This window comes from Notamacropus eugenii, chromosome 4 (genome assembly GCF_028372415.1).
Source record: "Notamacropus eugenii isolate mMacEug1 chromosome 4, mMacEug1.pri_v2, whole genome shotgun sequence".
NCBI classification, from domain to species: domain Eukaryota; kingdom Metazoa; phylum Chordata; class Mammalia; order Diprotodontia; family Macropodidae; genus Notamacropus; species Notamacropus eugenii.
In genome coordinates, this window is record NC_092875.1 from 473,779,382 (window position 1) to 473,804,607 (window position 25,226).

At 39.5% G+C, this 25,226-nt stretch overlaps 1 protein-coding gene across 2 annotated transcripts in view; it reads left to right on the forward strand.

Moving 5' to 3' along the window:
• Nucleotides 1-25,226, forward strand: part of CMYA5 (cardiomyopathy associated 5) — a 121,940-nt gene that overhangs the window by 65,772 nt on the left and 30,942 nt on the right. The window contains exons 6-9 of one of the 2 annotated variants that reach the window (XM_072606437.1): nucleotides 89-207; nucleotides 4,004-4,153; nucleotides 9,197-9,343; nucleotides 20,163-20,310. In XM_072606437.1, coding sequence (XP_072462538.1) covers nucleotides 89-207; nucleotides 4,004-4,153; nucleotides 9,197-9,343; nucleotides 20,163-20,310 — 564 coding nt within the window. Of the gene's footprint in view, nucleotides 1-88; nucleotides 208-4,003; nucleotides 4,154-9,196; nucleotides 9,344-20,162; nucleotides 20,311-25,226 lie in introns of those variants that run through there. The other variant, XR_011966532.1, reaches the window with a different exon arrangement.

Consider the following 25,226-nt stretch of genomic DNA (forward strand, 5'->3'; position numbering starts at 1 on the left):
GCAGAAAACTACATTTCCCCTTTCATTTTTTTTTTTATCCTGTGAACATGATTCCCTCACTTACCTAGGACTGTCTTCTCCTGGACAGGCTCCTTTCTGCGATGGAGAGCACAGCTTCTCTAGAAAACATTCCTACAGCATTTTCACTTTTTGAGCATTACGATGACAGTTCAACAAGAAGTGACCAGATGGTAAAACATGTGGCAGGTAAGAACATTGTCATGGTACCTGGATTAAAAAGGGACAGTTTTACAAAGCTTTGGAATCCATGAAGAGATTAAAAGTAAAACTAAATTTGCTCAGAAAACAAAATTCATGGCTGCAAGATTAAATGTTAGATTCTGAAAGAAATTGCAATAAATAATACTGTGTCATTTCAAGAGGCATATGGGGTGTTGGAGCGAGTACCAAGTCTGGCATCAGGAAGACCTGAGTTCAAATCTGGCTTCAGATACTAGCTATGTGACTTTGGACAAGTCACTTAACTTCTGTTTGCCTGTTTCATCATCTGTAAAATGGGGATAATAATAACACCTACCTGTCAGGGTAATTGTGTGAATTCAAATGACATAGTATGTATAAAGCACTTAGCACAGTGTTTGGCAAATAGTAGATGTTACATAAATGTTATCATTATAGAATAGACCTGGTGACACTCACCTGTAATCTCTGATACTGGGGAGGGGGAGGCTGATGGGTTACTTGAGCTTGGGAGTTCTAAACTGCAGTAGGGCTAAATGAATTAAGAGTTCACACTAAGTTTGACATGGATATATAGTGAAACACTGGGAACAGGACTTCACTAGCCTGTCTAAGGAGGGGCAAAGTGGCCAGGTTGGAAAGAGAGCAGGTCAAAGATTCTGCGTAATCAGCCTTGTAGCCTCCTGACTGGCTGCTACATTTCTAGCCTGGGTGAGATGGAAAGACTTGGTAAAAATAAAACAAAACAAAACAAAAATTTCCCTCTTGAACCTTCTGATTTGCTCTGATATAAAAGGAGCTAGAGAAAGTGTTTGGCATAAAATCATCCAGTGTCTCTTTTCCTTTTTAAAAATGATCACCCTCTCTACTTCTAGAGCTTATTTGCTTCATGTCAACAGCTAGGTAGAGCGACAAAAATAATCAAATATTTTCAAATTTGTCTTCCAGATTTCCCTTACAGATCTTTCCTCTCCCCTTCTTCCTCTTTCTCTCTCTGTCTCTCTCTCCCTCTCTCCAAACACAACACATTAGTTTAAAGAGCTAACAGCTCAGCATCATCTTCTGTAGCCAGCCAGCCACCCACTCAGCTGTCAGCAACATCCCGCAGGCTCTTCAAAATGTTTTTTACAAACAAGACAATGAATGTTATTCGGATTTCTCAAAGCTGCTGTGTTTCAGTGAAGCTACAAAGTTCCATTCCCTGCATGCTAAAACACCACTCAGCCCTCCTTGTTAAAAATAATTCGTCCTGTGATAGGAGGCAGCTCTCCCAAACGCTCAGATGAGAGGTTTGCATTTTTCTTTTTTTTCCTCTTCCCCTCCTCCCACCCCTCTTCCAATTTTGTCCTTGTAGGAAAAGTCTCAGTTTAGTAACTGGTAAGACGTGGTTCTGTCTTGAAGTAATCAGGATAAAAGTGAAAAGCTTCCATGTGCTGTCCACACACTGCTCAAATCACTTCAGTGATTTAATATTTCAGTTCTAGAAGATGTGTTCTGGCATGATGCCCCTGGTATAAGTAAGTGATCCATGCTCACTTTATAGGGGGCACTAAGTTGAAATGGAAGGATGACATCAATTCTCTGCTTCTCGATGTTTGATGGGATGGCATGGGGATGATGGATCAGGACATTTTGGCCACTAGAGCAGATACATTATTTTCTGCTGCGTTGATTATATGCTGGTGCCCAATCCAAGGAAAGGACCCACTGGGTAACCAGGAAAATCTTAGGCAACACTAGATTGTTCTCTAGGCTGCACCTCTACTGTCAACAAGAGAGAAGTTTATTAAAGATTCACTTCAAAAGAAACCATTATAGAAATTTGCATCTAAATAGTATTCAGAATCCTGAGGTCTTATATTATTTCTGGGACAAGTCAGAAAATTAGAGAGTCAAAGGATGCCAGAATGGGAAAGAGTCATCTCAGAGATTTCTTAGCAGCATCCTCATTTTCCTGATGAATCATAACAGCTAGACATTATATAGCACCTACTCTGTTCTAGACATTGTGCTAAGCACTTTGCAAATATTATCTCATGTGATCTTCATAACAACTGGGAGATATGTGCTATTATTACCCCTATTTTCCAGAAGAGGAAATTGAAACAAACAGAGTCTAAGAGACTTGTCCAAGGTCACACCACTAGTTAAGTGTCTGAGGCCATATTTGAAATCAGGTCTTCATGAATCCACACATTGAAAGGGCAGAAGGAGGAAAAGAAATATTGAAGGATACCTGGATGCCTCATAAGCATCCTAAATTCAATAGGTCCAAAATAAAATTTATTATCTTTCTTCCAAGGTCTGCCCTTGCTCTTATCCTTCCCACCCTCCTTCCTTTTCTGTTGGAGACACGACCATTATTCCAACTCACATTTATGTAGAGCTGTAAGGTTTGCAAAGTGCTTTTCATATTTGATTTCATTTGGTCTTAGAAACAACTCTGTTCAGTAGATGCTGGCATTAACTCCATTTGGCAGATGGAGCAACAGAGGCTGAGAGGTTAGGTATTAAAAGTTAAGTCTAACAGACTCTGCCTGAGTTTGGACTATGAGCTGGCATAGCCGTCAGTCACGTTTCATTCTTACGAGGTACAGAATAAAGACTTTGTAGAAACATTAACTGAACTGAATTGGATTTCTCCACACTCAGGTGAAGTAAAGGGTATCAAGCCTTTATGGACCTTAAAGCACAACATAAGTGCCACGTGTGGTTGCAGCCAGGTCGTTGTGTTGTGAGCCTGAAGTCATCAGGCCTCTAGTTTGAGGATGACTTCATTCCCAGAACCTTCTACAATGCTCCGACTGAGCTCAAGCTATGTTTTAGAGAAATACAGAAATGTGCTGGTAGACCCTTAACAGCTAGGCTCCCTGGGGGAAATGTATCCAATACATTTTTAAGTTTAATTTGCAGTATTAACAATATAAGTATAGGCAATCAACAGAACAATAAATCCAGCCCTGATTTGTAATGATCGCTGATTTCTGAGGTTCAAATGTCCACAGGGAAAATTTAACAATTGGATCTTGCAAGTTAGCTAAATAATTCCCTGTCTGGAAGTACCTATGCTCTCCCTCCAGCAGTGCCGGGTGGGTGAGACTGAATTCACTATTTCTACAAACATTTCAGAAGGCTTCCCTTCAAGGTAAAAGGAAAGGGCAGAAAGAAATAATAGTAAATGTCAATAAATAGTAACAAATGCCAAAACATACTGTCTTCTTGCCTGCAAACCTGTTGTCCTTCTCTACTTTTTTATGTCAAGTGAATGATAGAAAAATTTTAAAATCTAAGTTTTTCAGGTAAATTGAACAAATTGCTTTGGGTGCTGCGTATGTTGTTCATATTCAACATGCAGTTACAATGAGCAGCTCTGTTTGTCTCTAATAAGACAAAGCAGTAATTAAAACTAGAAATCCCACTAACTGCTTTAGGTTGACTTCAGATACTTTAAAGAGAGTTGGGGGAGAAGGGGAATGAATTGTGCTTCAAGAGTCAAAAGTCTTGAGTCACCCTAGGTATGGCCATTGTGGGAAGAGGAAATTGAAATGACAGATAGAGCAGCTATATTTCAGTCTTTCACCCATGTGCAAGCCAGTTCCTCACAGACATCTGACAGACAGTGCAAACAGATCAACCGCTTGGCTTGAAATTTCCTCATTTGTCCCCACACTGGTTCACTCTAGTGCATCACCAGTTACCCAGCATCCTCTGCTCAAGCCTTCATATTTCAGGAAATTGAATCCATTTGGACATGTCATACCATGAAAAGAAGATTGATAGCCCAACTTTGTTTTTATTGTAGTACCACAGCCCCCCACGCTGGAACCTCAGGAACCCAACTCTGCCACGAGCACAACAATCACAGTGTACTGGAGTGTGAGGAAAGAGGATGTTGTTGACTCTTTCCAGGTCTACTGCATGGAAGAGCCTCGAGAAGACAGTGAAGCGAATGGTAGGTTTGTCACTTGTGTCATGCTTCGTTACTGAGAAGCATTATGGTGGGAATAAAAACTAATTTTATCAGTAAAGGATGACAATTACAATTCACTATAACTTTGAAGATCAGTCTCAAGGAATTGTCTGAGGTGCTGCTCATGGACTTGCCCATGGTCACACAGCAAATAAGTAGCAGAGGTAGACTTGGAAGCTAGGTGCTCAGGTCTCTCCCCTTTTCTCATATTTAATGTTTTATTATATGTAATTCAAACATACATCAAGAGGTATTTTTGTGTCTGCAAGGTATAAAGGCATGGTACTAGACTCTGGGAACACAAAGATGAAAAAATATTGTACTCCTTACCCTCAACGATCTTATAATCTAATGGAGGGTTAAGAAGGCACAAGGCATTCTATCTAGATAAGTATGATAAAAGACAGACTTATAAGACCAAAGAAGAGATCAAGCCAAAGCACTTAAAGAAAGTGGGAGAGATTACTTTCATGACAGGCAATCAGGGAGGGTGGTGGTAGATCAAGGAAGCCTTCCCAGAGGAAGCCACCCACTCCTCCAAGTGTGTTTAAGTTATACATTCTGTAGGATTCAAACAAAGGAACAAGGAAGCTGTAGCTGATTGTCCAGCACTGAAGCAGTGTCCAGATAAATCAGGAGATCTATAATAGGAGAAAACTCACATTCTCTACATCAGTCTTCAAACCTGACTGGGTTTCTGGTTAGTATAATTGTTCAAATAAATACCCCTGCAAACTGCTAAAATGGAAGAAAACTTAGGTCCCAAAGGGGGGCCTGGAATGAACAAGAGTCTGAACACAGTTTACAAAGATTATAACTACACTGTTGCCTGAGAAGAAGCTTGTAAGCAGAGAGAAGAGAGAGAGAGAGAGAGAGAGAGAGAGAGAGAGAGAGAGAGAGAGAGAGAGAGAGAATTCTCAGCTACTCAAAGAGGAGTGGTAAAAGGGTGAGGTATTTATATATATATTTGAGGTATTTAGGACTTTTTGAGGCATTTGTGGCTAAGGGTCTTAGGAGAAACACAGTAAATTGAGAAGTCAGACAGGAAGTGGGGGTCTAGGGAGAAGATATCTATGGGCACAATAAGTCAGAAAGCAGGATTGCTGCTCTTTAGATAAGTCGGGAAGCAAAATGTTTGCTTTTCTCTGTGAGCTGGTCAAGACTAGTTCAGCTAAAGTTTATTCTGCAAAGGATCACTGGTATGTCAAGCAGATCTGGGCTTCAGAAGTCCTCCCAATTGGCCAGTTGTGCTACTCCATGCTCTGGTTCCTCTGTGAAACAGAGAAGCTCTAGAGTGTATCCTCATTACACAGCCCATGATCAAACAACCTAGGTCCTGAATTAAGCATGAAACAAATCTGATCCCTGGTTTCTCAGCCGCACAGGGTGTGATTCACACAATGCAAAGGTTTTCCCGCACTCTTTCCCCAGCCTCTTTAGACATTACTCCACTTCCCATTTTTTGCAGTTTGGCTTAATTGACGTTCTCTCTGTGATTTACGCAGGGCACTCCATCTTCTGTCTCTTTCTGTGCACTGACTTGTCTTCCATGCCTAAAATCCCTCCTCTCCACTGCATCATTGAAACTCTCCTTCCCTTCAAGATTCAGCTCAAGGTCCGCCTTCTATAGGAAGCCTTTTCTGACCTCCCAAAAGCTGGTGCTCTCCCTCTGTCCCTGTATTTATTTGTAGTTATTCTCTATACAGCATAGTTTTATATGTATATCTTATCTCTTGGGTTGAAATATAAACTCCTGGAGAATAGAAATTATATACATTTGTATTCCTAGCACCTTAGAGGTATTTCTTAGGCACTTACTAGCATGTAGTAGGTACTTAATAAATACCTATTGATTCATTACTATTTTCAACCTATGTGACCTTTGACAGGTTAACTAACTTCTCTGGGCCTCAAGTCTTTATTTGAAAAATGAGGATATTGATCTCTAAGTTTCCTTTCAGTTCTAAATCTATAATATTGTGGCATCTTCAGGAGAAATTCAGGTGTCATTTAATGGTTGGAGATCATAGGTTCAAAGATTTCCTGCTGGAATGGACCTCAGGAGCCATCTACTCCGCTCCCCTCATTTTACAGACAAGGTATGGGAAGATCAAGGAGGGTAATTGACTTGGCAATAAGATCACACAAGTAGAAACCTTCAGAATCAGAAATTGAACCCAAATTGTTTGACTTCAAAGTAAATGTTTTCCCATTGTGCTATTCTGGGAGCGTAAGGATTTGTTACCAATTGAGCAGACTTTCCAAGAGGTCCATCCAATCCAATGCAACCAGCATTTAGTGACCACGATGTGCAGGAAAATGGAAAGACAGCCAAACAACAGTGGAAGGGATAAGTTGAGGCAGATAAGTCTTGGAAAGTGGTAGAGATGAATTTAATGTAGTTGAAAAAACAGGAAGAAATGGAAGAGAAAATATACTTTTACCTAAGGAAGCCGTGACTCTGCATGGCAGAGTTTAGGGGAGTAAGAGGCTGGGATTTGCTGGCCAGTGAGAAAGGGACCAATGGGACCTGCAGTAGCTTGTAGAATAAATCAGCCCTAAAGTTCTAATTAGAATGTTAGAGTGAGGGAACCTCCTCAGACCCCTCTTTCTGTGTGGTTTCCACAAGCTTGATTGTAACTGTGAAGATCCAGAGGCGATAGCAGCCAAAAAGGACACGAAATAAAGCCTCATTGGGCAACCCTAGATAAAATTTGCAAGTAAGTTGCTTGTCTTTAACATCTTTATTTGCTCTTTGCCTACCCTCTCCTATTACAGGAGCTTCATCGTGCTAGATATGGTCAATATACCATCTTGGGCAGCTGGATAGTGCAGTGGATAAGGAAGACTCATCTTCTTGAGTTTCTCCAGTATCAGAAATTTACTAGCTGTGTGACCCTGGGCATGTCACTTTACCTTGTTTGCTTCAGTTTTCTCATCTATAAAAATGAGCTGGAGAAGGAAATGGCAAACCACTCTAGCACCTTTGCCAAGAAAGCCCCAAAATGGGTTCATGAAGAGTCACACATGACAACAATATGCCATCTCCCCTCTGAACATCCGAGGAATACCTCTTTCTTTACTTTCTTCCCTCGCACAAAAATTACCTGCCTTATATCCCCCAGGCCTTCAGGACCTTCGTCACTTCCTGGTGAGAGGTGGCTATTGGAGAACTCATCTTTGTTATCTGTTTTGAGCAGCAGTGCTGGATATGCAGTTTGAAATCCCACCTCAGGGGTTATGAATTAGGTGACTGTAGACTTGTCTCTTCATCTCTCTGTGTCTCAGTTTTTTCAATTGTAAAATGAAGGAGCTGCACTTAATGCCTCCTTCTGGCTCTAAGTCTATAATCTATGATCTTATGTTAATCATGTCACCCTTCCCAGATTTTAAATTAAATCATTTTTTCAATCCACAACATTTTATTTGTTTTTCTCTTTCCTCCTTGCACCCCAAGGGGTGAGGGAGTAAAAAACACTAAACTTTTGAACAAATGTATATAGTCAAGCAAAAAAATTCCTGCAATGGCCATGTCCAAAAAAGTTTCATTATTTATGCATCTTGCATATATTTTAACAAGAGTTTTCTTTTTGGGGGGTGGGGCAATACCTTAATGCAAATGAATGGCACCCATGGGTGCCATTTGAGTCACAAGGGCAAGAGCAAGCTCTGTGGGAAAGATATTTTAGCAGTCTGGGTCTCGTGGCATCCCTCAAACAACAAGGACACACCAGTGGACAACTTGTAGGCTGGGTGGGCTCACCAATAACCGCACACACACACACACACACACACACACACACACAAGGATCCAGTACCTAATACTACAGCTATAGAAATGCTTGGTTCTGTTTAAAAAGGAATCATCTGAGTTTCTTAACTGGAGCAATGATAAAGAACTGACATTTATGAGGAATAAAGATAGATAATTGAAATGAATGTGGGTTAATTTAACAAGGTAAATGAGTTGTGTCAGACAGGGATAAAATTCCAGCAAAAATAATCAGGATGCTTCAAAGGGACAGATTTGCAGAATGGTAAAAAACCGTTTACTCCTAATATTCAGAAGGCAGGACATTTTATGCCATTTAGAAGAGGGATGCATCACAGTTGAAGAAGAAAGTCACTTAGATTAGCTTGGAGCATTTCATTACCACTTAAGCATTTCTATAAATTGTGAACGCTCTTGGTTGAAAGAATTAATAATACCTGAATTGGTGAAAGAAAGCCGGGCACCACTGCGATATACTTGAACCTGTTAGCTAGTCTGCTTGACTGAGATTAAAAGGAGAAAGTTTGTCCTGTCATGATGTTAGTTTAGAAAATCTGGTTTGCCCTTATCTCTTATGATGCTCTACTGAATTGTTAGCTTATTTTTTTAAAACGATTTTTTACGGGAATAAACTATTACTGTTTAAATCAATAGAAACAGTAAGCAAAGAAGCAACCCCATAGAGTGGGTAGCTGTGGATTTCACTCTCACCTTTGACACTTACTAGTTGTCAACTAAATGGCTAAATCATTTAACTGGCTAAATCAGTTAACCTGTATATGTCTGAGCTAACTCTACTTAGACCGAGGCAGGTGACAGGTCACAGGAAGGAGCTTCCATACAGAGAGCAGATGGATGGGGGAAGAGGGGGGGGCAGGAATGGAAGAAATAACTGATCTGTCAATCATTTGCATGTTTACAAGAAGAGTATGGAATTTTAAAATTCATTTGATAGTGAAATAGTTATTATAACTAATGGTGGAAAATAGTATTCAAAACTTAACTGATGAAATATTCTTTCCAGACAAGTTTTCATGTGTGATGTGAGCATCCTGCTTATTCCTTTCCAAAATTCCATTTTTTTTTTGTTCATGTGTGATGTAACTGTAAAAATCACAGGGATAATGGGATATGGTAAAAGCTAACCAATCCCAATACTAGCAAAAAAAGCCACTGAACACCCTTTCAGATGGCTGCCCCTTTCAAGAAACCGTGTAAGGTAATCTAGGAGTTGCTGTTTGTGTTTGTTCCAGACTTGGTGGAAGAATACCGACTTACAGTGAAGGAAAGCTATTGCCTTTTTGAAGATCTGGAACCTGGCCGGTGTTATCAAGTATGGGTGATGGCTGTCAACTTCACAGGATGTAGCCTGCCAAGTGAGAGAGCCACTTTCAAAACTGGTAAGGAGACTAATCTCCACTTCACTGTGGAACACTTAGGATCCTAAAGAAATTCAATTGGGAATAAATTTTCGTAATTTTCTCTCTTCTGAGGGAGATTTCATGGATGTCAAATTCACTTTTGCCTTTACAAAAAAAAAAACACATCAGTGTCATAAATCAGTTGTCATTGATAGAATTTTTTAAAAAGTCTAGTCTAGAACTTTTGAAATGTACTTGAATCAGTCATACAATTAGCAATTTACTGTGAAGTGGGAGTCTAAGGATTACTTTGTAACCTAGCAATGCAGCAATGGCTCTACACCCTGGAGGAAAGGTGTAGCTCCCACCCATACTTCCTAGTCTCTGGATCATCTCCTAAAAGTAGTCCAGGAGCCTCAGGACTCAGGTAATTTCCCTCTCATGAATGAAGGTTTCCTGTATTTGCCCTGATGCTCCTGTGCTCTACTTGCTGGCCTTCTCCTTGCTATTGTGTGGGGCCTGAGGCATAGCTGAGTGGTCAGCTAGCCAAATGGTTAATGTTCTTTGGGGCAGTTGAAAAGGTATTTTACAGAATCTCCAGATTTGGATTGCACCTCAGCAACCAGTCAGGCCAGCCTATACTTGAATGAGAATCCCCTCTACAACATTACCCAAGAGGTGGTCACCCAGTCTTTGTGGATCTCTAAAGAAGAGGAGCCCACTACTGCCCAAGAAAGCCCCTTCCATTTTTCAGGGCTTTCGTAGTTAGGAAGTTTTTCCCTACATCAAGTCTAAATTTGTTTCATATAACTTTCATTCATATCTCTTAGTTCTGCCCTCTAGGGTGAAGCAAAATAAATCAAATCCTTCTGATACGATTGAAAGGAATGATCATTTCCCTTTCTTCTGATCAAATTTTTTCATATTTAGTCCAAACTTCTTCAGTTTTTTTCAACTTATCCTCCTATGTCATGGTCTCCAAGACCCTTCACCTTTTTAGCTGTACTCTGTTGAAGCTCTCTGGCTAATCAAATGACCTCCTTGAAATGGTCTAGAACCAAACAAAATGGCCAGTTTGGTGGTTCAGTGGATAGAGTACTGGACCTGGAGTCAGAACACCTGAGTTCAAAACTGGCCTCAGACTTGCTGGCTATGTGATTCAGGGCATGTCAATTATTCTCTTTTAGCTTCAGTTTCACCTACTGTAAAATGGGCATAATAATACCATCTGCCTCCCAGGATGGTTGTGAGGAAGAAAATGAGATAATATTTGTATGCCATATAAATTCCAGCTATTAATATTAGAAATAATAATGATGATAATTATATGCTCCAGATATGCTCTGACCAAAGAAAAGTCCAGCAGGACCATCATCTCAGTACCCCTGGACTCTATGCTCCTTTTAAAGAGGTTTGCGATCACATTGACTGCTCTATCACACTGTTGATACATGCAATACATATGCATGTATTGATGCATATGGTCACTAAACCTTGAATCTAATGAGATTCTTGGTCATACCTTTCTGTAAATTATTCATGAGAGGATCACAGCACACATAAGTGGAGACTTTCGGATAGTCCATATGTAACAGTATGGTATTTTTAAAAATCCGGCTGTTATTTTATTGGAGTAGAGAGCTTCTGGTGAGGAATTCCCTCTACGGATGCAACTTATGATCATAGAAAGGTAACTGGGACACTGAGGTGTAAAATGACTTATCCAGGATCCTCTAGCCAGTATAAATCAGAGTTGAGATTTGAAACCAGTTCTTTTTGACTCCAGGGCCAGTTCCCTTTTTATGGTGTCATGCTGTTTCTAATATCTGTGCTGACTTCAGAATGTCCATCTGTAATGTTCTTCCCTTTGACCCCATCATACTTATTCAAATGCCCTGTACAGGCATGAAGGGAAAGAAATAATCTTTTCATTTCGGTTTTTTAGTGAATAACTCAGACCTTAGTTTCAACTCCTATTCCACTGTGAGATTATACTTTCCAAGTATTACCTGACATTTAAAGTTTTAGAATGTTTTTAAATTGTAGAATTTGGGTCTAAGAAAGGACCATTAGGATCTCTCCCCTGGGGTCCATGGGCCAAGCAGAGCAGGAATCATTAAATTTAGAACATAAGGAAGTGAACAGATTGAAAAGAATGAGAAATGTTAATTGGTCTCCAAGGGTACCTGTCTTTACTAACTCAGCAAATAGAACAAGAATTGTTGTGTACTCACGAGTTTGGTGGGAAATTTGAAGTGACTGAACTGGCATTGAAATGAAAAAAGCAGGTTACAGAAGGTCTTGTGGCCTCATCAAAGACAAAAGCTAGGATTCCAAGGCTGTGGCAAAGCAGATCGTAGCCTAGTAGAATGAACCGACATTAAACTGAGGTTCAGTCTTCTTAGAACCAGCCTCATCTTAAGCAGAGTGCAAAACCACTGTCAGAGCACAGTAGCAGCAATGGTGGAAGGTTCTGGAAGACTTAGCTGCATCATGCCATTTTTTAAACGGGACTAACTTGTTTTGAGAATTGCTGCTTTCTAGTATAGTTTGAGACTCTTGTAAGGCCAGACTGCCTTATTCCTACTGTTTTTCTTGTTATTTCCCCTGAGAGTCTTGGCCTTTTGTGCCTTCATATGAATTTTTATAATTATTTTTCTAATTTGTTAAAGTAATCCTTTGGCAGTTTGATTGGAGTGGCACTAAAGAAACGAAAAAAGTAATAAAATAAAGAAAAAAGAAAAAACGTCATTTGTATTATATTGGTCCAATTACTCACAAGCGATATTTCTCCAATTGTTTAGGTCTGTCTTTGTGTAAACAGTGTTTTGTAATTACACTTTTAGTTCTCGAGTGTAACGTGGTAGGTAAAGTCCCAAGTATTTTACAGATTTTGTAGTTTTTAAAATGGAATTCTTCTTTCTGTCTCTTCTTGGTTGGTTTTATTGGCATTATAAAGAAATGCTGATGATTTTTAGGCATATATTTTATATTCCATAAATCTGCTAAAGCTATTGTCTCAATTAATTTTTGAAATCATCTCAGAACAGTGATCATTTTGCTTCTTCTCCACCTGTGCTTATTTCTTCATTTTCTTTTTTTGGTCTTATTGTTATAACCAACATTTCTAGTACTATGTCAAATTAAAGCTGTGTCATGACCATCTTTATTTCATTCTTGATCTTACTGGAAAAGATTCTTGTTAATCCACATTAGATGTAATGCTGGCTTTTGCTTTTAGATATGTATTATTTATCATGCTAAAAAATGTCCATTTATTTTTATATTTTCCAGATTTTTTTCACCTAAAAATGAGTGTTGTATTTTGTTAAAAACTTTTACATCTATTGATGTAAAAACAATTTTGTTTTTGCTATCAATATGGTTAATTAAATTTATAGTTTTCCCATTGATATAAATCCAGTCTGGTTATAGTATATAATCATTGTGATAGATTGTTATCACCTCTTGGCTAATATTTTATTAAAATTTTTGTATCAATATTCATTAGAATTACCAGTTTATAGTTTTCTTTTTTTACGTTGACTTTCCCTGGTTTAGGTATTAAGAACATTTTTGTGTTATTGAAGGCATTTTGTAAACAGCTTATATAAGATTATATAAACAGATTATATAACATTGGAATTAATTATTCTCTGAATATTTGATGAAATTCACTTGGGAATCTATTTGGTCTTCTGTTTTTTCCTTTGGGAATTTATTTATGGCTTGTGTAGTTTCTTTTTCTGAGAATAGGTTGTTTTCATTCTCTCTTTCTTGTTCTATTAATCTGAGGATTTTATATTTTTGTGAATATTCATTTATTTCACTTAAGTTACTAGTTGTATTGATATAGTTGGACAAAATCGTTTCCAATAATACTCTTTATTTCTTTTTCATTTATTGTGAATTAGCCTTTTTCATGTTTAATACTGTAACTTAGTTTTTCATCTTTCTTCTTTTTACTCAAACTAGCCGATGGATTTATGTTTACTTTTTAAAATCAGCTTTTAATTTTATTTAATAGTTGTTTTTTTTTGCTTCTAATTTCATGAATTTCTTCTTTGCTTTTCCTTGGTCTTCCTTGGTTTTTTTTTAATTTGTTGCTTTTCTCTTTTTTTTAGTTTGATGCCCACTTTGTTGATCTATTTTTTCCCCTTTTTTGTTCACAAAAGTGCTTAGAGATGTAAATTTTCCCATAATGACTGCTTGGAATGGATCCCGACATATTTGGGATGTTGTCTCATCGCTGTCATTATCTTTATTGAAATTATCTATTGTTTCTGTGATTTGTTTTTTACCCATTCATTCATTAAGATTGTTGTTCAGTCTCCAGTTGATTTTAAATGCTTTTTCAGTGGCCTTTGTTTTAATACAAATTTATTTCATTGTTGCTAGTAAGGAATGTATTTACTATTTCTGCATTTGCTTGTAAGATTTTTGCATCTTCACATGGGACCAGTTTCTGTAAAGGTGCCATGCATATACAGTAGAGAAATGTGTATACTCCTTTCCACTCCAATCAGCAGTCATTGGAAAACTATCCTATCTAACTTTTTAAAAGTTGTATTCAGGTCTTTAGTTTATTTCTTATTATTTGTTGGTTAGATTTATTCAGAGCTGAAAGCAGCTTAGATAGTTGTGGTCCCTCACTAGTATAATTTTACTGTCTTTCTCCTTGTAATTTATTCAGCTTTTTCTTTAAATGTTTAGATGCTATGTCCTTTGGAGCATATATGTTAAGTACTGAATTTTTTTGCAAAATGTAGTTTTTCTGTTTATCTCTTTTCATTGGGCCCATTTTTGTCTTGTCTGAAATTATAATGACTACATTTGCTTTTTTGAGTTCATCTAAGGCATAATATATTTTGCTCCAACTCCTTGTTTTAACTGTGGCAGCCTTTCTGTTTTGGGAGTTTTTCTTGTAACAACAAACTGTTAGAGTCTGCTTTCTCATCCACTCTGCTGTCCTCTCCCATTTTAGAGGTGAAATCATCCTTTTCACATTCACAGCTATGATAGCTAATTGTGAATTCCCATCCATCCTTTTGTCTTACATTTTATTTTCTCTCTATTCTCCAGTAAAACTAGTTAATAAAACTCTTTGCTTTCCTTTCTCTTTGCTAAAGTGTTTTTGCCTTTCTTTCCTTGCAACCTCCTCTTCATGATTCCATTTCCAACCTTGAAGTTTATTTTACTTATTGCTAATCCCACTTCCCATCCTTGTGTATTCCCTTTCCCTTCTCCCTGTTCCTTCTACCCTGTTGAGTTGATTGTGTTTCTGTACTAAACCCTTTGTGGGGTATGTGTGTGTGTGTGTGTGTGTGTGTGTGTGTGTTCTGCCCTCTTATCACCAGTTTAGATGAAATGGAAGTTCAAGGAACATCTGTTCCCCCCACACCTTTCAAGTTTACATAGATTTCTAATTGTGCATCCCAGTCATGTGAAATAAGTTCCCCATCCTTCTTCTTATTTTCTTTAGTGTGTCCTTTTCCCTCCATCTCTTTTCTTTCTTCTTTTAGCATCATTAAAACATCACACAATCATTTCTAGATTTTTTTATCTTATTTGACTACCCCTGATGAGAGGGTTTTAGGACCCTTTTATAACTCCTCCTTCCATTGGAATTTAAATAGTTCTTTCTCATAAAGTCCTTTTCAATTATTCTTTTATATTTACCCTTTTATTTTTCTCTGGACTTATGGTTTTGGTTTTGTTTTCATTTCAGAATTCCTATTCAGCTCTGACTATTCCATGAGGAGTGTTGAAAAGCCCTCTTTTTCATTGACAATACATTTTTTTCCTTTTAGAGTTGTACTCAGTTTTACTGAGTAACTTACTCTTGGTTGTAGACCTGTATCTTTTACCTTTTGGAATTTTGAGTTCCAGATTCCCCTCTCTTTTATGGTGGTAGCTGGTAAATCTTTTGTGATCCTGATTGTGGTTGCTTGGCGCATTAATTTTTTCTTTCTGGCTGCTTCACCTTGAGAGTATTTCCTTCTCTCAGATCCTTTTTTTTCTCAGTTAGACAAAAGTTGGGCCCCTTTCTTTGCCCTTTGCTCTTCCTTTATAGGGGATGCTGAGGTTCTCCACTACAAACTTTCAAGGTCCAACTTATTGGGAACCCCTTTCTTGGAAGGGGAAGAGAAAAGAGAGACCTTTTCTTTAATCTGTTGCTAAATCTGAGATTGCCCCTCTTCTGGGGGAATGGACCTACTTGAGGTCTTTTCCTGGAATAGGGAGGGTTAGAAGTAGGGAAGGGGTATTTTTTGTTTACCTCACAATTCTAAGGCTCTTTTCTTGCACAACCAGCCCACTTCTCCCTCTCCCTTTTTTTTTCTTCTAAAAATAAGGACTGGCCCCTACTGGGGCTTTTTACTTTAGGTCAAAGTCTTTGACTGTCACTTTCACTTTTGTCCCTCAGAAGTTCCATATGATTTGTCAAAGGCGAAAAGACCTAGCTGGTGGCACAGTGGATAAAGTACTAGGTCTGGAGGCAGAAAGACCTGAGCTCAAATATGGCCTCAGACACTTGTGTGACCCTGAGCAAGTCACTTAAATCTCTGTTTTCTCTCAGTTTTCTCTCCTGTAAAATGAGGAAAATAATGGCATCTATTTCCAAGGGTTGTTGTGGAGATCAAATGAGATAATATTGTAAAGCACTTACCACAGTGGTCTTTTTGTTTCTCCTCTCTCCTTTCCTCTCAGAATTAAGTATTAAGAAAATAATAATAATTTTTTAAAAAGGAAGCTGGAGGGAGACTTTAAATTCCCTTTAAGCTAGAGAATGTGATAGAAAGCATTGAAGCAGCCTTCTAGAACAGAGACTTTAAAGGTCAATGTCTAAGGTGGTTCCGAGTCACCCAGAGGCTTCCTCTTCAGGAGCCCACCACACTGTGTCCATGCACTTTACCAACTACTGTGGAGATCTATACAGAGACAGTAGCACTGCTCTTATGCTCAAAGAGCTAATGTTCTTGAAAAGCTAAGCCACTTTCTGAAGTTCCTGTGTAACTCATTTATTTTGATTTGGGGCTTATAACTCTGGTGAAGGAGATATTTACATTGCATTAGTGACCTCTGGCATTGCTTATATGACGTTGAGCAAGGTGCTTCATGGCCATGGGCCTCAGTTTCTTCATCTGTTAAATGAGATTAGGTGGTCTCTGAGGTTCATCCCAATCTGAGATCTATGATCCCATATTCCTAATTTGATTAACTAATCACACAAAGTATTGGGATACCAACTTTGGTAAAATTGTACCTTTTCATGGTACAGTTTATCTACTTGAATGCCATATTATTTATCTATGAAGGACAGAATGGCCTAGTAGGCTAAACCATAGAGTCAGAAAGACCAGTGTTGGACTCTTGTCTCTGACCCATTCTAGTTGCGATTGTGGGTAAATCTCTGAGATGCTGGTCTCCAGAATTGTCTGATCCTGAACACTTATTAATGAAAATTTTTGAGCTCCCTCATATATTTTTACAAATTTATATGTGATATACATGTGCTACTATCTTAAAAATTACATTTATAAAACTTATATAAAAAATAGGAATAGGGACACCTGGGCAGCTGCTACTGTGGTTGCCTCAGTAGGTTATAACTGTCTGGAGGGTAACTGGCCCATGCTCAGAAGGGGAGAGGTTGGGAGTTTGCATAGTGTGGAGGAATTGGAAGCATAGGAGGAATGTAGGAGGATAAGTACAGGCATGGTTGTACTGGAGACAAACCCCATGGTTAACTCTTGTGAGGATGAGATGCAACCCGCCTTCCCATTCTGTAACTGGGTAGCTGGGTAGTGCAGTGGATAGAGTGCTGGACCTGAAGTCAGGAAGACTTGAGTTTAAATTTGACTTCAGACCCTTACTAGATGTGTGATCCTGGGCAATCACTTAACCTCTGCTTGTCACATTTCCTCAATGGTAAAATGGGGATAATAATAGCCCCTACCAGCATTGGCCCTAGAGTCGAGAGGACCTGAGTTCAAAGCCAGCTGTGTGACTCTGGGCAAGTCACTTAACCCCAATTGCCTGGTCAAAAAAAAAATAGTCTCTACCCCTCAGGGTTGTTTTGAGGATTAAATGAGATAATATTTGCAAAGCACTTAGCATAATACCTGGCACATAGTAGGCATTATGCAAGTCCTTCTCTTTCTTTTTCTTCTGATTGATTGACCTGCATTCCTTGAGGTTGGACCACATTCCTTGAGGTTGGACCACATTCCCCTCTTTATAGGTCACTTCTTTAAGAATATAAGTTAGAAATGAGTCGCTGACCTTCATTAGTGAAAGGAATTTCCTAAAGTAGTAAAATCTAGTATAGGACAAGTTTATTAAGATAATACTTTGAAACTTTGAGTGATTTGTGATTTCAGAGATGTGGGTACTCCTTCCATTGAGATGTAACACAATCTCTCCGTACTTTCTCATGCTGTGAGTGACTCGTGGCTTTCTTTTAATCATAAATTCTTCATAGAGGATCTACTCAATGTATTGGGCAGCTAGGTGGTGCAGTGGATAGAGCACTAGTGCAGGAGTCAGGAGGATCTGAGTTCAAACTTCACCTCAGACACTTGACACTCACTAGCTGTGTGACCTTGGGCAAGTCACTTAACCCCAATTGCCTCATCCTGGCTCATCTCCAGTCATCCTGATGAATATCTGGTCACTGGATTCAGATGGCTCTGGAGGAGAAGTGAGGCTGGTGACCTGCACAGTCCTCCCTCACTCAAAATAAAGTCAAGTGCAAGTCATGTCATTATTTCTCTGATGGCATTGAAGGACGAACACACACACACACACACACACACACACACACTCAGTGAATTAGAAACTGTTATCGATGAGTTGTTTTCAGGCCTATCTAACTCATCATGACCCCTTTGGCGTCTTCTTGGCAAAGATGCTAGAGTGGTTTGCCATTTCCTCCTCCGGCTTGTTTTACAGATGAAGAAATGGAAGCAAATAGACTTACATAGCTAGTAAATGTCTGAGGCCAGATTTAAACTCAGGAAAATATGTCTTCCTGGCTCTAGGCACGGCACTCTCTCCACCATGCCACCTACCAGCACACTAGAGAGCATTCATTTGTTCTTTTTTATATATCAAGGTATCTCAGTGTGACAGCTTGGATTGCCCATCTGGTGCCTCTCATTCTTGCTGTACATTCACCTAGCTGGCTCAGTCAATCAATAACAATTTATAAAGCGCCCATTACGTATCAGGCGCTGTCCTTGGTGCTGGACAGAGTGCTGTGCCTGCAATCTGGAAGATCTGAGCTCCAGTTTGGCCTCACTGGTGGGGTGATTCTGGGCAAGTCACTTAACCTCTGCCTTCCTCCTGTATCTGTAGCCTTCCTTTCTCATCCGTAAAAGAGACATAATGATAGCACTTACCTCTCAGGGTTGATGTGTGGAATCAAAAGAGTTAATCATTATAAAGGGCTTTGAAAACTGAAGCGTTAAATCAATTCCATTTATTATTATTATTCACAGACATTATAAAGGGCATTTTTAAATTTGTTTTTTTACCTGCAAGTTATACTTGCATGCTTTGGAACCTGCTGCAGGCCACTTTGCACCTTGTCACTTCCCTTGGAATTGTCTGTAATTTTCTTTCTTTTAAGATTATCATAGCCCACGATTTTCTCTTCTTTGGCACCATCAGAAAAAAAATCTGTATTTGGAGATAAGCATTTGAAATAGCAAGTGGTTTGACATCATTAAAAGCAAAGCTCATTTTCCCTGCTGCAATCCAGCCTGATCTCCTCCTGCTCCATTTGGAGCCTAGCTCAGGACTGTAAGCACCAACTAACTCTAGCACTTGCCTGAGGGAGACAAATTGATGGATTCATTCCAGCAGCTGCATCCCACCTTCCCCAAACACCAACAACCGCTGCCCCGCCCCCCTCAATGTGTCAGAATCTGGGCAGTTGCATTTTTCAGCCTCCTTGTGTTTGTTCCAAATTTTAAATGTTAAGTCAATAAATCTTTGAGTCAAAGGCCAAAGATGATGAATGGTATTGGGACCGCTCAGAGTCCGTATCATTGAGGAGCCCGTTTACTCATGAATATGTTCTGTACAGGGATGCATGTAATTAGAAGGAATCAACAGACACTGGGAAAATACAATTGGCTACAAATATAAATATCCTGCCAGATTTAAGGCATTCCCCAGGGCTCCAGGTTCAGTTGATCCCTAAGATGCTGGAGGTGCACCTTTAAGCATCCGTAGCTAGGAATGGAGGCGGGAGTGGGCGGGGAGTAAGGCAGGGAGTGATGGAGAGAAGCCTGAAGAGAAAGCCAGGAAACATGGATAGGTAGAGTGGGTGCCTCCTACTCCTGCCTCTGTCCTGCTGCCTGCTCATGCTAACCTGTAAGTCCATTCCTGGGGCCTAGTATAACTTACTAGCCCTTTAAAGTTAATTGTGATTTAAATTAAAACTTTGTGGCATATTAACTCAGCACATATTTTTGAATTTCCCCCAAACTTTAAACATTTAACATACCTTCAAGTAATTAGGAACACCTCTCTTAATTAGATACCACGGACCCAATTAGCTATAAAAGTTAACTGAGTGATGGAGGGTAGAGTGGGTTTGTTTCTTGGATGAAGAAATATAGAAGACTATCCTGGGACTGGTTTTGTAACCACTCATTTTAGTTATTAGCATATTAGTCATATTAGTTATTAGCATTTAAGGAAATCTGATGCGAAAAAATATGCTAATTAAAGCAGTTTAGTGTGGTCGGGGGATTGGCGATATATGCATTTTCTAGTTTTCTTTAAATGTAATTGTCCCGGTGTACACATTCCAGCTGACTTAGCCCTTCTCCTCTTCCTATATTCGCAGCCCCCTCCACCCCCATAATTAAGGCTGAGGACTGCACAGTGTGTTGGAACACTGCCACCATACGGTGGAGCTCTGCCAATCCCAGGGCTGCGGATGCCTACACGCTGGAGTACTGCCGGCAGCATTCCCCGGAGGGAGAGGGGCTCAGGTAAGTCCAGCCCTCCCTGCACCAAGGACACGTCCCAGAGAAAGGGTGGCATCGTGTGAACATCCATTCATTTGTGTCTGTGGGAGAAACAGAGAAACTTCCCCAAGATGCTGAGCATGGAGCCCCCATGCCGCTATTTCCATTTATGCCAGCAGAAAAAGGGGGGTGAAAAACCTTCCCTTTAAACCTGCTGAGCTAATTAAACTATCCCCTGGATTTACAACTGGAAAAAACTTTAACAGAGCGGCACTGCATCAATGAACTCAAAGTTTTTAATGAAACACAGGTTTGAATGCAGACTAACAATCCCCTTGTAGGGAAAATAAATATCGTTTTAATAAAATTGAACGTTCTTTTGGGAAGTATTTAACTTGAGTCATGGGAAAGATTCTTGCATATTTCCTGTACTTTTTATTAACTAGTGCAGGAGAATTACCACCTGGCTCCAGATTCTAATCATACATTTATGCCTAGATGTAAATCTGTATGTCTATTTGTATGCATCTGTGATATAAGGAACTAATTACAAATAGATTCTTCTAGGCATATACATCTGACTTCTACATAGAGAACGACAAATCTTAAAATATTTTCTTCCAGGAAGAAAATCTTCCTGTGCAACTCTCTTAACATTAAAATTTTAAAAACTTCAACCTCATCTCATGTAGTACCTATGTATCTAGTAGATACTTGATGAGTATGAACTGATCAACTGAGGTTATTTTTTCCCTTTTTATGAGGAATATATCTCCATGCCTTATAATTAATATGCAGAACATTTTTAGCAATAGCTTAAAAAAACCTATGTATTTTTCAAATATTCTATTAGAATTATGGCAGCAAGGTAATAAAGGTAAGCAACTACGTGTGAAGGAAAACAGATTTTTGTATTTTGATGATTTGTTATTTATGAGAAGGCTCATCGGTCATCAGTGTGGAGAGCTCCCATGAGGAAACATTTTCTTGCAATGGAATGTTGAGTGACTTTCTCAGAACTACATAGCTAGGGTAAGCTGCAAAATGGGTTGAGACCCAGCTTATCTAGATATCCACTATGCTCTACTGCTTATCTGAAATAATAATTATTTAAAAGATAAAAATTTATTTCGTTTCATCCTAAGATGATTGGAGGAAGCTAGATGGTACAATGGATAGAGTGCTTGGACCTGGAACCTGGAAGACCTGAATTCAAATCCAGCTTCAGATGCTAACTGCCCGTGTGACCTTTGGCAAGTCGCTTAAACCCTGTTTGCCTCAGTTTTCTCAACTGTCAAATGGGAATGAGAGCAGCACCTTCCTCCTAGGGTTGTTGTGAGGATCTAATGAGATAATACTTTGTAGAAATATGTATAAATATTATTGTTGTTGTTATCAGTAATTGCTATGCTGATGAAATATCAGAGTGCTATAGATGACAGAGGGCTGACCTCAGGGCCAGGAAGAACTGAATTCAAGTCTTATGCGTAATGGCTGTGTGTCTCTGCCTCCTGCCCCTGCTCCTCTGGACCCTCCTGGCTTCAGAGTGGTTATCAGGAGTAACTGTTGCTGTTTCCCTCCCAGCCTGAGGTCTTTCTTTTCTTTGTCCCATTAAAGGGGCCGTCCCCTGGCTACCTCTTAAACAGGCCTATTCAATGAATGGGCGTTACCTCACCCAGACTGAGTATCCGAATAGACCTTGGCCTAAAGGGCCCAAGGCTTCCATTGCATCCTGTCATCCTGATGAATATCTGGTCACTGGATTCAGATGGCTCTGGAGGAGAAGTGAGGCTGGTGACCTGCACAGCCCTCCCTCACTCAGAACAAAGTCAAGTGCAAGTCATGTCATCATTTCTCTGATGGCATGGTCTTCTTCAGGAAAGAAGGACAAACGCAACCCAGTGTGTCTCTGGGCAAGCAATCCTTTAAAATTACGCATTGCCAAGAATGTGCTGACCAACCTGGTAGAGAAGAGCAGCTACGTAGCACAGTGAGCAGATTATCAGACTTGGAGTCAAGAACACTCATCTTCCTGAGTTCTAATCAGGCCTCAGGCACTTATTAGCTGTGTGACCCTGGGCAAGTGACTTAACCCTGTTTGTCTCAGTTTCCTCAATTGTACAATGAGCTGGAGAAGGAAATAGCAAACCACTCCAGTATCTTTGTCAAGAAAATCTCAAGTAGTTTCATGAAGAGTTGAATATGACTGAAAACACTGAAAAACGACAAATACTGGCAGAGCAAGTTCCTCACTTGACATTCCCTGTACCAACCACAGGTTCAGGCCCTATCCCCTACACTGATAAATACTGGGAAACTTTACCTTTTTTTAAGGGCTATTGCGAAGAACAATTTTAATACTAACTGTCGAATGTGGAGATATATTACTGGAAAGAGAGAAAAAATTACTTTCGTTGATCAATTCACTCTTATTAAGTGTTTTCTAGGCACATGGGACCTACATGAAGTTAGGTTGAGAGTTTTCTGTTTTATTTTTTCTTAAAATGGAGCTTGTGTGCGTGTGTGTGTGTGTGTGTGTGTGTGTGTGTGTGTGTGTGTTCATGGCAAAGGGAATAGAGAGCCAGTCTCAGAGTAGGGAAGATGTAGTTTCAAATCCCATCTCTGATGCACACTGTCTGTGTGACCCTGGGCAAATCATTTTTAAGAAAATGCTAATCTACGTTTGCAGAAATTACCTTACTGGAAGCTCCCTGCGTGAATGAAATCAGAAGTCTAGTCTCATAATATTGCATTTGAATAAGGAGTGCCCCCAAAAGGCTTTTGGAACACTACGTTGTATACAAATGTATATTTGCACAAATATAGTACAAATATACGTATATTTATGTATACATATGTATATAATATATTAATAAACATGTTTCAAGTGCTTCCCGTGTGCCAGGCACTGTGCTAAGCACCGGGGATACAAAAAGGGGCAAAAGACAGTCCCTGCCCTCAGGGAGCTCACAATCTAATACATATTTATTTAATTTAAGCAACATAGGGGAGTTGAAAGCTCACTGGATTTGGTTGGAATCTCAGTTACGTTACTTATCACCAGTATGGGGACCTTAGGCAAATACTTTTCTCTCTTTGGACCTCCATTTTTTCCCTTGTAATATGACGTGGTTGAATTTGATCATCTCTAAGATTACTTCTAGCTCTGAATCCTGTGATCCTAAGCCCTTAATTATCTTGAGCCTGATTAATTAGTTGCAATATATAGAGTGTTATAGCATTTCATGTTACAAATAGAAATAATATCTTTGATTTGGTCAAGTAGCGACCCATTTATGACTTAGTGGACATGTCCCAAAGAATTGTTTGATGCACCTAGGGATGAAGTAATTTGCTGAAAATCTTACATCAAAGGCAGGATTTGAACCCATATCTTTCAGGTTCCAGGCTCCAATCCCAGCATTCTACTCAATATAACAAAATGTCTCAATTCATCATAAGAAGCAATAATTATGGTTGGTTTCAACAGTGCAGTTATGCTCGGCAAAATGATAATCAAGCGATCGGGGGTGGCAATTTGAAGGAGCTAAGGAACAGTGTTGGGGTAGGGCAGAGGTACAGTATAGTAAACCAGGACAAGGGGCATCAGTACTCAAGTGAAGGTGAAAACTGCTAGCAGTGTTAGGGAGACCTGAAATTCGCTTCCGGGATGATCCTGTGTTGCTATGGAAACTATCAATCAGGACTGAAAGAGTCTTAGGGCAACCACCTGTATCTACCACTCTGGGGCCAAATCTCTGAAAAATTCCTAGGGGAACAGAATTGAGACTGGAGGATGGGAGGGACAAGCCCTCGTGGGGCAGCTGGGTTATTTAGAGATGTTACTGGGAGGTATCTGTAGTCCCTTGCTAGTATTTTTGCTCAAGTTATATTGGCCAGGTTGGTCAACACCCACATGGGACAAAGTCCAGAAAACATTCCTGTCATTAGACCATGCCAATATGCAGTCTGGGGTAAAATTTGGGATTCCAAAATGCAGAACGAGGAAGCCCAAAGCACGAGACAGAACAGAGGGTCATCAGAGAGAAAATAAAGCAAGCCAGCTTTACTGAGGGGAAATGTAATAAGAAGGACAGTCAGGGATGATGGAAACAGGTCAGGTTCACTAGAGCTCAATGGAAGGGAATATCAAAATGTAGCAAAGTCAAGGGAGTGTGTATAGGGTTCTTATGTGAGTTGAGCAGAACCCAGTATTAGAAGGAGGCACTAGGGAACCTGGATCTAGGTCAAGGTTTGGGGACCAGTGCTGTTTTATGCTAATGCTCCAGTCTTGGTTCTGAACACAAAGTATGCGCACTTTGTACTGCATGTGCCCTCTTGCACCAGAAGGAAAAAGGGTTTTATTGCCATCACTGTAGGCCTGTCTTTGCCTTGGTGACTGAAGGGAATTGAGACTTTTCCTGTGACTTTTTCCTTTAGTGAAGGTGGGGAGGCTGTTGAGGTCCTTATAGATAGACAAACAAATGAACAGATAGGTAGGCAGATGGATGGATAGATGGATGGATGGATGGATGGATGGATGGATGGATAGATAGATAGATAGGTAGATAGATAAATAGATAGATAGATAGATAGATAGATAGATAGATAGATTGTTTATTAAGTGCTTACTAAGTGGTAGACACTGTGCTGAGTAAGCCCTGAGGATGCAAATATAATCAAATAACAGACTTGCCTGTATCTTATAATATAATGGAGAAAGAACATGCAAAGTGTGTGTGTGCGTGTGTGTGTGTGTGTGTGTGTGTATGTGTGTATTAGGAAATGGGGAGTGGGAGAACCCAGTGGGAGAAGGATGGTTAGATTAAAGATTAAAGATTAATGACAGCAACGTGTGGAAATGTATTAATGTAATAAAAAATACATGAAAGAAAAACAAAAAGTTCAAAAGGACAATTCTGTTGTTACCGTGTTAAGAG